Genomic DNA, 17,809 nt, shown 5'->3' with positions numbered 1-17,809 from the left:
TCACAGCCAGGAGTGGTATTGCTTTGTCAGAAAAGATGCCCAAATGGTCGGCCCCAATGCTCCTGTTCAGGGCTCCCCCTGCTTCGGACAAGCACGGACGCAGGGAAGCGACACTTCCTCATCCTGCAGTCCTGCACGAGCTGCAGGGACAAGTCCAACACGAAGAGCAGAGGGCAAATGACTCACTGCCATCATGCTGCAGTAAATCTCAGTGCAATCTTGAGAGGGCCATACCTCGCTTTTTCACGACTTGCTTTCAATTAATGCAAAGAAACGAGATGACGCCGTGGCTTTTTAAGATGCTCCAGTCCCCTAGGGGTTCTTGTTTTTACACTGGGAAAGCTGAACTCCTCTGTACAGCTGTCAGAGGAGAGTGACTGAAAAATATCCTTGCAAGAAGTCATGATTACCGATGCACTCACTATTTACATAGCTCAGTGAAAGCTTACTGATGCAATGCTCTGGCTAGAAACAACAAAAATACATGTGTATTATCTGTTGTATCATTAGAAACTGGCTAAATTTGAGTGCCGCTGTGATTTATGTCCTTTTAGTTATTAAAATGTCTTCTAGAACATGTGGCCTCTGGACAAATTTCTTTCCTCCCTGTTTTTTACTTGGGGGGTTCCTGTTTCATGGCTCTGAGATGCAAACCTGAATCGCAACGGACCAACCAGGACTGCCATCAGATGGATGAGTCCTTAGAGAGTGTCACCGTAACAGACCACTTCCAAGCTCCGTACCCTACTGAGAGTAAAATCAGAAAGGAAGGAAGTTTACATACAAACTGCTAACACTTGACTGTAGCTTTAGTCTCAAGTCTACCATGTAACACGAGTTTTTGCTGGAATTTTGTCTGTTTCCATGTGCCTTCCTCTGAGCATCCCCACAGGAACGTACAGACGACTAGCCCAGCAGCAGAAGATGCAAATCGAAGTAGTGGTGCCAAACAGCACCACCTGCACACAGAGAAAGCAACCGCTGATGTCAAAGTCAGAGATAAAACCTCCCATGAGCAACACAAATGCAGAAGGTGGAGCGGCACCGTGTACCCGTAGATGGCTACGAGGCTATCCGGTTAGCGCCAGCTCTGGCCACCCTCGTCCAGGAAACAAGGGCCCTGCAAATCAGGAGAACAGTTCCCTGCCCTCCAGCTCGCAGCACACGTGAGGGCCGTGGCCAGGAGGAGGATGTGAGCAGCCTCCTCCCCGTCGAGCTCCTGGGAGATAACCAGGCGTGCCTCGGCCAGAAGCATCGCGGCTGGGCTGACTCAAAGGCGCTGGGGCTGGGAAGGATCCACCTCCAAAGTCAACAGGCAGCGCTCACAGCTGGCAGGGCAGGGCTGCGTCGGGGGATGAGGCCACCGCTGCAAGGACCAGCTGCTGCAGGGACCAGCAACGGCTGTGAATCATTAAACTTTACAAGATGCTCGATGGGGTTTAATGCAGTTTTGGTAAAGCGGAGCAAAGAACAGTATGATCGGCATTATCAGCTCGTAAACCCACGGCGCTGGAGGAGGGGGCTGCCAGGGAAAAAAGTTACAGGAGGCCTTCACGCCAATATGTTGGGTAACTGGAACCATGCACACTTCATCTGCTTTGGTGAATATTGTTTTTTTTTTTTGGTACATCCAAGGCACCTGCGCTATTTTGCAAGTTCACACTCATCACCAGGAATAATAAAACCTGGCTTCAAGGGACAGCCTAACTTCAGGAGGTACAGCAAGCAGCAGCGGTCACAAATTCTAGTTTTACAATCCCACAACACACCCTGGGGTTTACCTATTTTGACCTTGAGATGGCAGAGAAAAAAATCTAGCACGGTACTACACAGGTACAACACAGAACTGAAAGCGAGAACAGAAATGGGACCATGAACAGATCCCACTTCTGCCCCTGCATCTGCTGCACCCGACGTACTGCGCTGCTTAAACATGCCAGGGCAGAGCAGAGGCAAGAGGCAGCTCCATGCCTGGGTTATAAAAATGACCGGGAGCAAAAAGGAATACGCAGATTGGATGATGACAGGAATGACAGAGCAGAGGGAAAGGAAGAAATAGAGTATGTGGAAAGAGGATGGAAAAAAATAAAGACAGTGAGAAAGAAGCATAGGTGGGGCCATAGATTTTCAAAGAAAAATAGAAGAGCTGTTAGGGAAGGGCAGAATTTTGCATGGAGTTGTTTTCTGGAGGGATCTGTCAGCTGATTTCCCTGCCATAGCCACGGCACTGCGTTCTGCAGCCCAGGCCTGCATCTGCGAGCAGTTCCTCTCATCTCCAGCTGACCACGTGGCTATTAGGCAGGGCTACAGTTTACTCATATTACAATTAAACTACAGGAAAGCATGTCGGCATGCAAGGGAAGTGATGGCTGAGCTGCTACGTAACTGTGGCCACAGAACGGACTTTAAAAAAAAAAAAAAAACAGCAAGAAAAGCCCCAGTGAGTTCGGTCTTGTGCCACCAAAAACAACCAACCACTTTTTGCACACTTAGAAGCAGGCGGAGAGCTTTAAGTCATCCGTGTTCACACACAGCCCTGCCTTCTTTGGATCTGTGAAACCCGAAATGCCACGAGCTGGTGAAAAAGGACAAAAAGCTACCCAAAACACAGCTTGTCCTGCTGCCTCAGCGAGTGCCAGCACAAGAATGGGTGCCTTCGGCACGCTGCATTCTCAGGGCAGTGCACCCCGGGAGGCTTCCAACAGCTAAACCCCACCTGCAAACAAACCCTGACAAGATACAGCAGACATTAAACACTGACTCTGAAAGCATGGGTCCTCTAAAATTCACGTCTTAGGGACTAAAACGTCCACACAGCACCGAGCACCCCGCTGGGGCTGCAGCTTCCCAGCCCACACGCAGCTCTCCCCCTGTACCAGCAAGGAAGCAGAACAAGGGGGAAAATGTCTCTGTAGGTACCGACATGCAACGCACATCGCAAGGCTAAAACTAAAACTGTTTTCAAAGCATGCCTGAAGTACAAGAAGTAATCAGCTGTGGCACATTGTTCCCTGAAAATCATCTGCCTCGATCACAGCACACCTCTAGGAAACAGGTGCTGCAATCGGATTCGTTATTAGGAAGCGGACAGTTAACCACTTACAGCATTAATTAGCCAAAAACTAATTCTTGGGGGTGTTTCAAAAATAACATAACATAAAAAGCGAAGCAACATTATGCCTATTAGATTTAAGTTGACAAAAAAGAGCACTTAAATGATTTGGTGCAGAATGAATAATTGTCAAACACTCTTAATTAAGCGCAGTCATTCTAATGTCAGCCATGCAGCTTTTCATTTGCTTTGTTCTCAAGACTTACCTATGTTTTTCTAGTTCGTTGTGTGATGACCTATTAAAAAAAAGAAAAGAGATATTAGAGAACAGGATAAATACCAAGACTTCAGAATATTAAAAAGCCAACGCCTGCAGATGTTGCAGAAGAGCTCTCCCAGATATGTACTTATAGGTGTTATGAAACAGCTTTGCTGTGAAATTGGCTCCCTTTTACATCCCTTAGATACTTCAAGGTACCAACTTCATTTCCATGAGTAAACCGTGGGTTTGTGGGGAATTAAAATGAATTTGCATATATAAAGTTTTCGGTAGATTCAGAGTCTGAGTTGGACATGAAAAAATGATCAGGTTAGTAATAAAAACAGCCCACAAGATCTTTTATCTGCAAAGAAAAATTGTGAGGGGGCAGAAAGCATTACAAGATCTAAATGGCAACGGGTAAGAGGAAAAAGCCCCCAGAAAGCTGGCTTCCAAGCCCAAGGAGAAGCAGAGAGAAAAATCAGCAGCGAACCGCCGCCGTTGCTGCTGACATCTTTATGACAGGACAGAGGAATCCTCTGAATTCTTCTGAGCCTACAAACAGAAAACTCACAGCCCCTGACCTGACCACATCAGTGCACAATTCTCTTCCAGGCTACCAGGATTTGAGATTTATTTTTTCCCCCCAACTGATGCCTCTGGTTCTTTGGCCATTCGAAGGCAGCCCTAACTTCTTGGAGGACTTCTGATTCCCCCCGTTGATTCAGCTGGAAATACCAATTTTATTTATTTACACAGCGCGGACTTTCAGTCCCAAAACAAAGTTATTGTCACCACTTCAAAACCAGCAACTCCCCAGCCCGTTACTTTTGCCCAGCTCACTCCGCTTCCAGTACGTCAGGATCAAAAGACACAAAGGCAGTGGCAGATCACGGCGAGGCAGCCCTCCTACATCGTGCCGCGCCCCCCTGCCTGCCCCGGGCGTTCCGTGCTGACAGAGGTGGCTGTGCTGAGGCCCAGGGTGCAGGCACTGGGTCCGTTCTCACCCGCAGGGCGAGCGGGGACGCCTCGGGGTGTGAAATCCCTCCCGTGGAAACGCGCGAGCTGCTCAGACACAGGATGCTCTGCCTCCCCCTGCACGCACGCGGGTGCCGCAGCAAACCTCGATGCACTACGAACAAGAGGAACAAAGAAAGGAGAGCTCACGCAAAGGAATAACTATCAAACAAACCCGCCAGCGATTTAGTGCACGCCGGCACAACGCCTCAGCCCGCAATGAATTAAGTGGACGGCCCCTCTGCAGGTGGAACAGAACTCGAACATGTCCAAGGTTCAGCACTGATGCTAATCTGCTTTTGCTGGAAAGCATCCCGGCGTTGTTGCTAAGACATCAACTAGGTCAGCCATTACCTGGTATCATTTTCTGAGTAGCCCAGGATTTTTTTTTAACGTGCTGCATCAAGTGAGCCACAGCCAGGTAACACAGGTGCTCCTCCAATGCCACGCAAGTGGTCCTGAGCGATGCAGCCAGACTGAAAGTGGTTTAAAGATGTTCTGCGCTACGTCGACAGGTGAAGGTGAACCAGGTTTATTGCAGTTTACTGTCTTTGCCAAATGACCACAATAAGGGTTTTTATTTTCCACTCCTACATCCGAGACAGATGAAACTTGTGCTCCACGACAAGTAAACACCGCTGTGCCAAACCAGCAAACACAACAACAAACCCACAGAAAACGCAAGTTCACTCTGGAACCACTGTCCCCAAAGACAAAGACACACAGATGATGTTCACAGGGGACTCTGAAAGAGAAAATGTAGGCAGACCTAAAGGATCTTCATGGAAGGACCTCCATCACTTTTTGACCATTACACACAAGCTCACCGCAGCCAAGCCCCATCCCCCTGGTTCACACCTGACTTTGGTGACAGCAGGAGAAGCAGTGACCAAATCTGAAGCCAGACACATCCTGGCCAGCTGTGGGGCCCCAGCTGCACTCCCTCCTCGTGCCAAGCACAAACGAGGGGCTACCAAGCAGTGTGCAAGCACAGGCACCAGCTGCAGGCCGCAGGTAGCGCCAGGAGGCTGAGCACCAGCTGATTAACACGCTGGCTGATTAACACACCATCTGATTAACGTGCCAGCTCTCAGGTCCAGCCCAGGAACCAAAACCGAGCGCGCTGACATTTACCTGACAGCTGCTCCAGCTACAGAGCAGGCTAAATGCCCTACAACCTGACAGGTCGGCTGGGACAACTAATTAGAAAGCACAATAGTGTGTTTGGTTGCTTTGGGAGGGGGCTGGGGAAGAGATGAGTATCTAAATACTATTTACTTTCTCTTTCTTCTGCGTATCACACGAATATCCATCTCCTTTTAATGTTAACTGAAGTGAGGGAAAAGAAAGTGAGAACTGGTCTGCATGCACTACCTCGATTTCAAAATGGAGCCTTATGATTTCAGTAACAGGGAGCGGGCCAAGACTAAGACAAATACACATCCGTATAGAAAAAACGGGTCTGTGACTCCAGTTTTCAGAGGAATGGTCTGCGGAGCTCTTCAGAAGTGGCTGCGAGAGTAGGAAGACTTTTGGTGTTCAGGTTCAGTCCATTACGCTGGGTTCTCCACGCAAGATCCTGGGGAGCTGAGGTAGCACCGGTACCTGAGAGGTGTCAGTGAAAGGGTTCAGCTAAAAAAGGGAACAGGATTTTAAAAATCATCAACAAGAAGGATTCAGCAAGAGATCAGGAGTGCCACTGCTCTGCACCACACTGCTGATCTGCAGCGATGGCACTGCTGACCTGAGGCACCCCCAGCACCTGCTCAGCACACGCCGAGCAGTTAACCAGCTAGGAAGCAGCAGTTGTGTTCTCTTGGCGAATGAACTGTTCAACAAAGGTTTGGAAGAAGGGGGAGGAGGTGAGTAAAATCCTGTTTTGTTTCTGCGAGATGCCACACCACTTCCAGGAGCACTTCTCCAGCTCGGGATCAGAGCCCCGTTCCCCTCTGCAGCCTTCCTCCCCGAACCTGTGCCTGGACCGAGCTCAGCCCTTTGTGCAGGTGCTGGCACAAGGATGAGTCAAACCCAGGGAAGAGCCCTCCAAAACCCAAGCGACCTTCCACTGCTGAGCTGACGAGAGATCCCGCTCCTCCTCGGAGAAACCCAGCCTGGCTCCAGCCAGGGAGCCAGCTCCAGGCTGCGCGTCACCGATACGCTCCCAATTCCCAACGCCTTGCGCAGCACTATGGCGAGCAGAGCCGGCTAGACATTGGTGTGCGAAAGCAAAGGTGAACGTCCTGCTGCACCAGGACTTTCAGGTAGAGGCAGGGCTGGGCAAGCACTGCACAAGCCACGTGCAGAGGGCAACACAAAGTCACACAACCCAGCGGTGTCACAGGACACAACCCCACCTCGGGTTGCGCAGCACTCGCAGGGCTGCCAGAGCAATAGGCAGCGTAAGAACTGAACTGACGGCGTTTCACGTGTTGTCTGGGCCAAGGGAGCAAGGCCAGAGCAAGAAGTCATACAGGATGCTGCACGTTAAGCTGCTGTATCCGATTCCCACTCCTGATGTGCTGCGGTGTGAGTGTGCAGCTCGTAAACCTCACCACCTTGCCACTGCCCTGGATGTCACCCCCAGATGGCTTTTCCCTGCTCAGCTTCCAGGGAATTCCTTGCCTTCGCCCATGATCTGCCATGGGACACACACGAAAATACCACAGCCCACAGCACGTGGGGCCAGGACGAGCGTAAGACCAAAGCGCGCGCACGCAGGCGTCCTGCCTCTGCGAGCTGCTCCTGGGGTGTTTTTCCGTTTGGTTTCATCTGGACACACCACTCACAGCCTGCCGGTACGGAATTAATCCACCAGAAATGGCTTCTGCATTCTCCTCATAGCACACGCGGCACGCTCCCTCGTGCGCAGCTCCGGCTCCCGATGCAAGCTGGCGCTGCCACATGCTCGCAGCAGCGAGCTCGGAGGCACTTCTCAAACATCGAGGGTTTGCTTCCCCTTGATTGCTTGAAGGCTGCAACTCCTCGGCGTTCCAGACTCCTCGGCGGTGACAGAGCAGTTGGTGAGATTTAGCATATCAGGACTAAAATGCATCATTTTAAAAACAAACTCGGTGCTATTGATCGCTGCCCCTCTGCTGAGGGTTTTAGGGAAGCAGACCCAGGGGGATCCATCCAATGCAGAAAGCCAGGCAAAAAAGCAGAGGAGCCATCTCCACAGCCTGCTTCACGGTGTTTTATTCTCAACCTTCCATAAAATAATAATTAAAAAAAAGAAAATCAGGCTCCGGTCCCTCAGCTGCTTCGCATGGGCATGGAACAACATCTGCACGGAGCAAGGGGCTTGCTCTGCGGGACGCGGGCTGCCTCTCGCCGCGAGCCAACACTAACAGAGGAATTCGGACATGAAGCTCTGTTTTCATTTGAAACACCAAACGCAGCTTTCATCCTTTTCTGCCCATAACCCTTCACCAGAGCATGGCACCGAGTACAAGTCTATTTATGTAACACTCCAACAAAAATACCGATTCTGATAGATATAGGAGATATATTTATAAACGGGCGCTTATTTTGCTTTCCTTCCCCCCCACCTTCCCTAAAGCAGCTCCTAAATTAACACGCCAAGCGCCGCACTGCTGACATCCAATTCCTTTCTCTGCAAGTCAATTTATCCGTGACCTCAGTAGGCTGGCATCTAACGCCACGATTTCAGTTTTCGTTTTACCTTATTTCTGACCCTTTCACGGCAGGGACGCTCGGGGGCTGACACAGCTCCTCCTCGCACTCACGCACAGCCCGAGCCATCGGGGCTTGGTGGTGTAAATCCTCCTGGCCCAGGGCTGCAAAGGGTCCAAGCAGCAGGGCATCAAGCCCTCTGGATCCTCTGTGTGCTCTGGCACTGCCACGAAGGGTGCTGCCCACGGGGCGATCATTCCATATCCCATCTGCTTCCCCCCTATTTCTTGTTTTCCATGAGCACCGAGACATTTGGGCTTTAAGGTGTCCCTACAGACAGCGAGCAACAAAGCCCGGCTACCTGCAGGCTGAGGTGTTTCCTATCCAAGTGCCCTGCCTCGCTGGCACACGTCACCAGATTTCAGATCTGTGTCACGCTCCTCCTCGGCACGCCGCCCGCGTTACCTACCCATGTCACTGCACCAACCGGCAGGCAGCTGAAGGTCTGCTATCACCATTTCCAAGGCACAACCCCACTAAATCCAGCTGTTTGTTTTATGCCTTTTCTTTAATTCCAGCTAGACGTTAACAAGAGTTATTAGACTGCATTGCACTGCTTTAGGAACTCCAGCTACCGCTCTGGGAAGAGGAGACGTTTATTATCCTGCGGTCAAGTACATGATAAGTATTTGTGTAACAAGACGTGACCTGGGTTTACCTCTCCTCCCCCCAAAAGTCAATTACAGGCTTCTGCTTTTCTCAAATCTCCTGTTCTCCTTGCAAAACAAGCAGGCGGTTTCATTTGCCAGAGGATTTTGGTCAAAACTATTGGAGGAGAACAAGTCTGAATCTCAGCAGAGGACACTGTAAAACAACAAACTGGAGAGAGAAAACAAAGCGGTTTGGTTCGTGTGACATGGGAAAGGGCACGTTGTAGGAAAGCCGGTAAGAAAAAAAAACACAGAATCAAGTAATTTAATGTAGAAGTGAGAAAGACGGCCAAATATAATGTCTGGTAGCCACTAACCATGCTGGGAACGCACTGCTTAGCTTCCAAATTTGATCTGAAGCTTGATCTGAAGCTACCAGTGTGCAAAGCAAAGCTGTTAAATTCCTGCAGTGGACAGAAAGTTTATAGATTTTGGTTGATTAAACATGGTTATGCTGCTATTTTTCCCCACTGTGACCCCAAATCTGCCAAACCTTCTCATCCGATCGCAGTCGAGGGGCTGGCCCCGATGCGATCGCCCTGTCCCTAGGGCTGCCCCCCTTCCTCCCTGCCCTGCTCCATCCGACGCTTTTTCCCTCCTTCCCTTTTCCCATTTTGCAAAAATGAGGAGGAAGATGTTTTTCACGCTTTAAGAGACACACACACACACGTTTAGCTCATGAGGCATGAAAAGCATGTAATTTAAATATATACATCATATACACAGCCTGATCAGATGATGTAAACACGGGGAGCTGAGGATGCTGCAAGCTGCAGGATGTAAAAGCCGATGACGAAAACAGCAAAACCCCTGCAGTTTTGAAAGGCGCAGCTATCTGCTCCTTTCCTTCCCCTCCAACCTTAAGCACATACTTTTATGTAAGAAAAAGAAGAATGAGGTAATTAGGCATAAGCTTCAGACATCCAGGCGATCACACCTGCCTCCATCTGATGCTCCTGACCCGGTGCAGCCGGAAAATGGTCGAAGTGGCACAACGTGGACAAACACTTTGCATCACCTACGGCCACTCCACATCCTCGGAACCTGGGCCAGCCGTCTGCCTCTGGTAATCCTCGAGTTGCTGAGGAAGACCTAACTGTATTACCAAAAATTCAGGCTCTAGTCCGGGGCTCAGACCCCACAGCTCCAAATAACAATGAACAGCGATGCTGGTGTATGTCATGGGTTTTAGACTGGATGTTCACACGTAAGGATAATTTTTCTCCCCTCAAATTTAAGCCCGAAGGCAAACCTGCAGTCGCTAGAAGCAGGTAGAGCACAACGCAGAGGTGCCCACACAGCTCAGCCCCTGAAGGAGCAGGATGCTGCATTAAAGCACTGCGGCTCCGCTCCACACGCTGCCAGGCGAGCCCAGCAGCCGAGCTGATCGAGACTGACCCGAGCCATGGTGGTGGCTGCCTTTGGAGCCGCTTCTCGAGGAGCATCGGCTCGTCCCAAAGCACAAACAAGTCGCTGCTGATCACTGCAGCCAGAAGAACTGAAAGTGCAAGTAAATGCATGCGTTGCATGCTGCTGGATGGCACTTCCGATGGTTACCACTGCCACACGGCGAGAGCTGAAGCAAAAGTATAAGCAGGTAAATGCAAACCTCCAGTCTGGAAAAAAAAATGCAGGATGCTAACTGCAAGCAGGCATGCATGCCTCGCTTCCGTAACGCCACCAAATCTGCGACCAGCAACCTTTTAATTCTGCTGTATTTGATAGATTACAAATCCTCTCCTAGAAACTCCTGAAAGCAGCTTACAGTTCAGACAAATAACTCGTTTGCAGTGGATGACAAGAGACCTAAGAAAGGAAATGATGGAATAATAGCTCTGTAAGTAACACAGATTTCCTGAATGCCAGAGACAGAAATCTGCAACTGTGAATTCATCTAAAGGCAGCAAGCATCCTTCGTGACACAGTAATTAGAAATCTTCAGGAGCAGTGTCTCAGGGAAGCCCTGCTTCCTTTCTAAAAACACTTTCTTTTCAAAATGAACTGACGACTTCTCTATGCCCCAAGATGAGACAAAGAATTCAACTAAAACCCCGAACTGTCAGACTGCAGCAACGCAAACCCCACAAGCGTTTGCCTGACTTGCAGCAGGGGAACAATTCACTTCCCTTGTAGCCACAGCAAGACACGCTGCTCAGCCACGGCAGGCAGAGCAGAGCTTCACAAGCTCGTGTTTTTATTGAGGAGGGAGCCCCTCAGCTTTTGATTTCAGTTTGTCTTTGGCACCCCACGAATATTTGGGACCCTGAGGGATCCCCAGTGGGGGAACGAGACCGGCGGCCAAATTGGAAAACAAGTCACGTGCGAGCCGAGTTCATTTTAGGCTATCCTACAGGAACCAGCGTCCGCCGTGCCATGGGGCCACGCAGGCCCTGCCGGGCACGGTCTTGAGACCAAAGCAGCCCTGGAAGAGCAAAGCAGAGCAGGCAGAGCACAGGGCTGGAGGAGTTCCCAGGCGGGGGCCGGCACTGTCCCTGTAAGACAGCCTCCTGCACGTACACAGCCACTGCCGGAGCAGCAAACAAAGCTGCAGAGAGCCTGCGCACAGCAGCCCTCCGCTAATGCCATCGCAGCACAGGTAGTGGCTGCGGGGAGGAAAACAACGGGCAAAACAAAAAAATTAAATAAACCGTGCGATAACCACGATAAACCACGGCCGGGTCATGCAGCTGGACGGCAGGGCACGGGGCAGGCCGGCTGGCTGGCTGTGCTGCCCAGCAGCGCTGCAGGAGCCCTGGAGGGGTCAAGTTCACTCCGACACCTCCTGCTCTGGCACCTGGAGGAGAAGTCTGGAGGAGAAGTCGCAGCGCGGCGTTGGGTTTTGGGCCACGCCACCCCAACGGGGGCCGCAGCTGGGGATGGGCAAGGCAGCCAGGCAGGGCTTTGGGAATAAACACCGCGAAGGGAGGTTAGGGAAGGAAAAAGGGGGTGTAAGGAACGAGTGCCACGCAGGGAGAGGCCTGGGCGGCGGCGCGGAGGGCCGCAGGAGAGGCCGGCGGCAGCGGGAGCGCGGCGAGGAGCTGGTGTACGCGTGGCAGTGTTTATACGGCGGATCAAAACAGAGCCAAGCCCAGCCAGGGGAAAAACATGGCGACTGCCGGGACACGGGGGGAGAGCGAGGCCAGGGGCTCGGCCCCGGCGCTGGGGCGAGGCGTTACCTGCTGCTGGGGGCTCTCCTGGCCAGGGGGGCCGCCTTTGTTTTCTTGCGGGAGTAGTCACTGGCGAAGGGCAGCACTGAGGCGTAGCCGTGTTCTGCTTCTGGGGACAAAGTCAGCGTTAGCGGCAACGCACATACACTTTTCCTCCCTGCATTTTTTAATTCCCTTTGCTAAAAGAACGGATTTCTTTATTTTTTATGTATTTTTTTTTGGATTTGTTTGGGTGTTATTCTGGCGGCTCTCAAAGAAGCGGGGCAACAAATAAAGGTACCGAGGCAAAAACACGAAACGAGGGCCCAAATTAGGAGGATTATCCTAATAAAAAATAACAAAAATAAAGCCAGGCGGGGCATGCAACCAAAGGGAGGGGGGGGGGGGGGGGAAAGCTGCGGTCCGATCGCTTCTCAACGCCCCCCGTACCTCGGTCCCTCCGCTCCAAGTACTCGGCCGCCTCCAGGAGAATGAGCAACGAGTTCAGCTCCATGGCTGGGTGCGCCGAGCCGAGCCCCTCACAGCGCCGAGCCCCTCACAGCGCCGCCGCCCACCCCCCCCGCCCGCTCCGCGCCGAGCCCCACGCGCGGGGGACTCCCCGGTTATAAGGCACCCCGCGCAACCTACATTTGACACACCGCCGACGGGCAGCCCCCTCCGCCAATCCGCGCGCGAGCTGCAGACAAAGGGCGGGACCTGCTCCTTCCCCCAGGCCAATCGGAGGGCAGAGCTCTTCCCCCCCTCCTCCCCTTTTCCTCTGGCTGGGGCAGGGAATGTTGACAGATCGCCTCGCGCGCCGCGATTGGCTGGCCGCTATAGTAACAATTTAGAAGCCGAAGCTTAGCAACAGCACGTGGTGGCCCGGCCCCCGCGCTCGCTGAGTGGCTGGCTCCGTGCATGTTAAGCAGCCGGCGGGCGCCGATTGGTCCGCGGGGCGGCATGCAAATGAGGGAGGGTGAGGGGGGGACCAATGGGGCGTGGCGTGCGGCGGGGGGGCGGGGAGGAAGGGCGTGGGCAGCCAATGGGCTGTGCGGGGGGAGGCGGGGCGTTGCTGTGAGGAAGAGGCAAGGCAGGGAGGAGGCGGGGCCGGCGGCCGCCCCTCACGCGGGGCGAGAACGCCTGACGGGGGAAAACAAACCGGCGGGCGGCGGGCAGAACGGGGAGAAATGGGAAATAAAGAGGAATATAATGAAATAAACCGAAATAAAATGAAATAAAGTGAAGTGAAATGAGGTGAAATGAAGTAAAATTAAGTGAAATTAAGCGGAAAAGCTGAGGCGGGAGAGCCTGAGCGGCCCGGCTGCTGCTGACGGGAGCCGCCGCCGCCGCCATCGCCCCGCCGGGCCCGGCCGCCCCCCGAGGTTCCGCGGCTGCGGGACGGTCGCTCCCCGCCGGGCGGAAGGGGCCGGGCCGGGCCGCCGCTCCCCGCCCAGCCCCGCTGAGGAGCCGCCAGGCCCACCCCGGGGCCGCGCTGCGCGTGCGCGGGGCTGTGCGGTGCTGGGGGGGGTGTCGTGGGGGGGTGTCACGGAATCGGTGATTTTGGGGAAAAAACGCCGAGATCATGTGGTCCAGCCATCCCTGCCACCCGTGTCACCGCTAAGCCATGTCCCCAAGCACCACGTCCAGCCTTTCCTTGAACACCCCCAGGGACGGTGACTCCCTGGGCAGCCCGTCCCAATGCCCGGACGCTCTTTCTGAGGAGAAATTTCTCCTGATTTCCAGCCTAACTCTGTCTGATGCTCGCAATTCTGCTGGTATAATACAAAATAATGTCGGTGTATGAGCAGAATTAAGGAAAAGCCTCAGAGTGGAGAGTGTGGAAATAACCACACTGGACTGAAAAAGGTGACACAAATTGGATGGCAGAGATCTGTGCAAAAGAAGTGCCCGGCACATATATCCCTGACCCCTTACAGGCAAGAGGAAAACAGCAGCACTGCAAAAATATGCAGAGTTAAAAGAATTACTAAAGCGTACACAATAGAAAACCTAACCTGCAGGAAAAAAAAAAAAAACAGTGAAAAGCTCCCAGAAACGCAGTCAGAATTACTGCCAGCTTTCCAGCCCCTGCCAGCATGTTCAGCTGCCTTTTGTCATGGGCGAACACAGAAGCCATCTACCAGAACAGTCTGGCTCCTAGCGTAGGCTACGCAGAGCAGGAAGGAGCCCAGCACCTTTCCTGTCCGCACCAGCCAATTTGCGCTGCTAACTTTGCATTCTTATCTCAGAGAGCTGCTGCACAGCTGTTGCCTGAAAGTGTTGGTTTTAAGATGAGCAAGACGTTTTAAAATAGATAAATTTTAAGCTGTGCCATGAATGCGCATTGGTGCGTCTTCGGGCCAAAAGCGCTGGGAGTCTGTAAGGGGTCCTCCGGCCGAAGAGCACTTAGGCACACAAGTGGCCCCATGGATTTTAATTGAACTGTTTGAATGAGAGCTGTTCAGCATATAGCAGGGATGCAGAATATTTCCCTCTGTGTTTATTCCTTGGCAAAAGACGTCAATTCCTACGGGTTCAGCTACAGTTTCCTTTTAAGAGGAGACTAGTGAGTCAGATTTAAAATAAATTAAGGTTTATGCTTTACCTTTATTTTCTTTTCTTTTACTAGTCTGTATCTTGTTGCTTCAGATATGCAAATGTAAGTAGCTGGTAAATGTTGCTGATCGCATTTTACTGCCATTTGGTCCAGGCCTCCAGGATGAGACAAAATACAAGGCTGTACGGAAAGCAGCACTGTGGTGTAATTTAAAAGAATTTTACACCTGCTCGGAAAAAGCGTGACTCCATGAATTACACGACAAAAGAGAATTTGGTGTGTAGATTGCAGCAGTAAAAAAAAAAATAAAAATTGCACCAAGATTTTCTACTTGCTACCTGAACTGGTGAAATTGTGCCGCATGTCGATGAGACAGTACGGTCACTGCACCCATCAAAGTTCATGGTAGTTTTGCTGTTTATACGTACAGGTCTGTGTTGTCCATGCAAGAAAGTTCCCTTTGCCTGACCACATGCATAGGGCATGTAGTAAAGCAAATGCAAAGATACACAGATATCCTCTCTCTCTCCTCGCTGCAGCTGCTGGGACATGCTCCCCTGCCTCCCTAAGGGTCAGAAACCCAGCACATCCAACCTCTCCTGGGAGGAAAGCCATCAGACTCAACAGAATTGCACCTTCTGCTTTTAAATGTGAAGTATTATGTTTTGAAAACAGTTGCTTTAAGGTGATCCAGCACAATTTGACGCTGATATGTCCGTGTTCCAGGTCCCTTCCCTGGACTGCCAGAGCGCTTTGGGAAGAGAGCAGCCACTGAAGCCAGCTGGGCTGTGTGTATGAGCAAGTGTCACGCAATGTTAAGGGCTACAAAATAGGCTCCAGCCAGTCACGAAAATAGCTGATTTCTGTCCGTGGTGTCTCTCAGCCTGAGTTATAAACTACTTGAACAGTGAGGGTGTGTGTAACCACACACAGACATACACAGACGCACACACACCCTGCAGATGAAATCCGGAGTAAATCCACGTGCACTTAGGTAAGACAGTGTATGGATTGGCTCATACCACACAAATGCTGTACGCTGCACGCAGACCGTACAAGTGCACACTTCTACCTGTAGTTGCATCAAAGGAGCTTTCAGTACAGCACGCAACAATGTGTTAGAGAACCGAAAGCAAGTGTGTCCAGATTATTTCCTAGAGTGAGTTCTACTGAGCTCTGCTCAGGAGCCACCGTTCAAACTTCTGAAACACCGCGAGTGAATCCGTCTGGGTTTGTGTTTATTTGTGCCCGTGAACCTGGACTACAGGACTGGCCTCAGTGAGGTCAGCATGGAGGCACAAGTGTAAGGTGGATATGAAAGATCAACTGAATTCCTTTAAGAACCAAAGTACAAGCTCTAAAATATGCATAAGACTTTGCAGATTTGCATCTCTAAATAGTTTTTTGTTGTTGATGTTGTTTGTTTTTGTTTTTGTTTTTCCCATTTCTACCAGCAAGCAGCAGGAACAGCTGAGTGCTAAAGTAACAGCTGGACTGCAGTGATAAAGGGTAGCTGTCACTTCATGGTGAAGTTCTAAAAACTTCATATTTAGAAACAGAAGGGAGAGCCATCAGCAGCCACACCCCACAACCTGCACTGTTTGTGGTTTGTGCACAGCCTGCACTTCGTGATTGGAGTGAGAGCATTTACATTTCTAGATGAGACAAGGCCTTTCTTTCCAAAATCTGTCAGTCGCCCTATGGTGTGACACGACACGTGAGCACAGCTCTGGAGCTGAGAATCCATACTTTGAGAAAATTCCCTCGATCACCATTCCCTGTGTACTCCCATATAGAAATAATTTGTCCTTGCATGCTTTTCAGATTTGGCTCACTGCAGCTACTGCATATTTCTTTCTTTCATCTTTTTCAGTACCCTGCTGTACCTTATCCCTACGTCCAAAACCCCGGCCTCCTTCGCTGTGCCTTGGAGTCCATCCCCCTGTTTCCTTGGGTGTTGCGAGGCTCAGTTAAGTAGCACAGAACTCCAGTTGTCTTCCCAGACGGGAGGGGATCTGCACTCTTAGCTGGCACTGACAAGTTTCAGCTTCTTGTCTCAGCACCTCGCATCCCAGTTAATTTCTCACTCACCTGTGATTAAGATCATGAACTCTGTTTCCTAGATGCAAAAACCAAAACACCTGTAAGGTGAACAGCAACAAGTTCCAGAAGTGGTACTTTTGGCAGTGCCTGAGCACAATTTGAGATGTTTTGTCTAAAGCAGGGCCAAAGGTCACTCTCCAGCCCTGATCCCAAACAGCAGGTAGTCGTTGCAGCCTCTTGGCCATGCCTGTCCTCTGGGCTGCTCCTGGTGCATGTGCGGCTTTAGTCACAGGCTTTATTTATGTGTGGTTTGCTTTCAGTTCAGGGAATTGGTGTTTTTGCTTTTGTTTTAAAGTTCAAAATGAAGATGTACTGCAACGAATCAGAGAGCTGCTTTCAGAGCCTACAACTGAGGTTATGTGACACGGTGCTATGCGGGATACTGGGGGTAACGAGTTTCTGCTACAGATTTGAAGGGCTGTGGTGTGGAGGGACTCAAGTCTGTGCAGTCTCATCTGTTGTACCTGCCTGGATTGGTGCCTGGCCTGTGACACCCCTCGAACTGCACCCAGGCATGGGCTTGGGGACAACCTGGTCCGAGGACCGTGACAAGAAGCGGGCAGTATGGATAACGTGGGGCCCTACGGACCTGAGTCACCCCCAGGTATTCAGGCAGGTGGACTCTGGGTGTGATGCCCACCAGCCCAGCCTCCCGCCTGCTCTTGATCAGTTGCTTCCTGCACTGTTTGAGGCACTGGCTTTCCAGAAGTGGTTACAGTTCTCATGTCTCTGTTTGGGATTTAGCTAGGGCTGATGGAATGCTATGGAACAGACACGCCTGAAAGTCGAATCTGAAAGATGCAGTACTTCAGACTGAATACCAGTCCCTTTTAACATTCATTCCTTGTCAATTGCAGCATTATGAAAGACAACATTTGTACCCTGGCGTCCTTGGGAGTTTGGCTGAAGGGACCTTGAATGCTCCCTCCGCCAGCACTCCTCGAGCAGCGAGCTGCTTGGTGCGGCGAGACGCGCGGTACCCTGCCTCCAGCCCCCGGGGCCACTTCTGTGATGAGGCATGAAATTATTCCTAACTGATTGAAGCGAGGCATAGATTGAAAAGCTTGAGAGGCACTGATTTACGCCATCATCCGGCTCCACATCAACTCTATTTTACCTGAGCCGTGCCTGATAATTCGGGATAGCATCTTCCTAAAAAATCTTCCCTGATGCAGCTGCTCTCAAAGCGCTTTACGAAAGGCAGCGGTATCGCTGCTTTCATTTTAAAAGACAAAAAAGAAACGGAGACATAGGCAAACCAACTCTGTCACTGAGCCAGGGGAAGAGCTGGGGGTAGGACCGGGTATCCCAGTTCCCAGTGCAGCGTGTTGG

General features: G+C 51.3%; 1 protein-coding gene across 2 annotated transcripts in view; it reads right to left on the bottom strand.

Moving 5' to 3' along the window:
• MXD4 (MAX dimerization protein 4) overlaps positions 1-12,411 on the bottom strand; it is a 38,022-nt gene extending 25,611 nt beyond the window's left edge. The window contains exons 1-3 of one of the 2 annotated variants that reach the window (XM_035324890.1): positions 12,268-12,411; positions 11,848-11,947; positions 3,319-3,348 (exon numbers count right to left, since the gene is read on the bottom strand). In XM_035324890.1, coding sequence (XP_035180781.1) covers positions 3,319-3,348; positions 11,848-11,947; positions 12,268-12,331 — 194 coding nt within the window. In that variant the 5' untranslated portion in view covers positions 12,332-12,411. The remainder of the gene's footprint in view (positions 1-3,318; positions 3,349-11,847; positions 11,948-12,267) is intronic. The other variant, XM_035324891.1, reaches the window with a different exon arrangement.
• Between the last annotated feature and the right edge of the window lie 5,398 nt (positions 12,412-17,809).

This window comes from Oxyura jamaicensis, chromosome 4 (assembly GCF_011077185.1).
Source record: "Oxyura jamaicensis isolate SHBP4307 breed ruddy duck chromosome 4, BPBGC_Ojam_1.0, whole genome shotgun sequence".
NCBI lineage: Eukaryota > Metazoa > Chordata > Aves > Anseriformes > Anatidae > Oxyura > Oxyura jamaicensis.
Note: the sequence above shows the minus strand (reverse complement) of the source record. Positions and strands in the feature narration are given on the sequence as shown.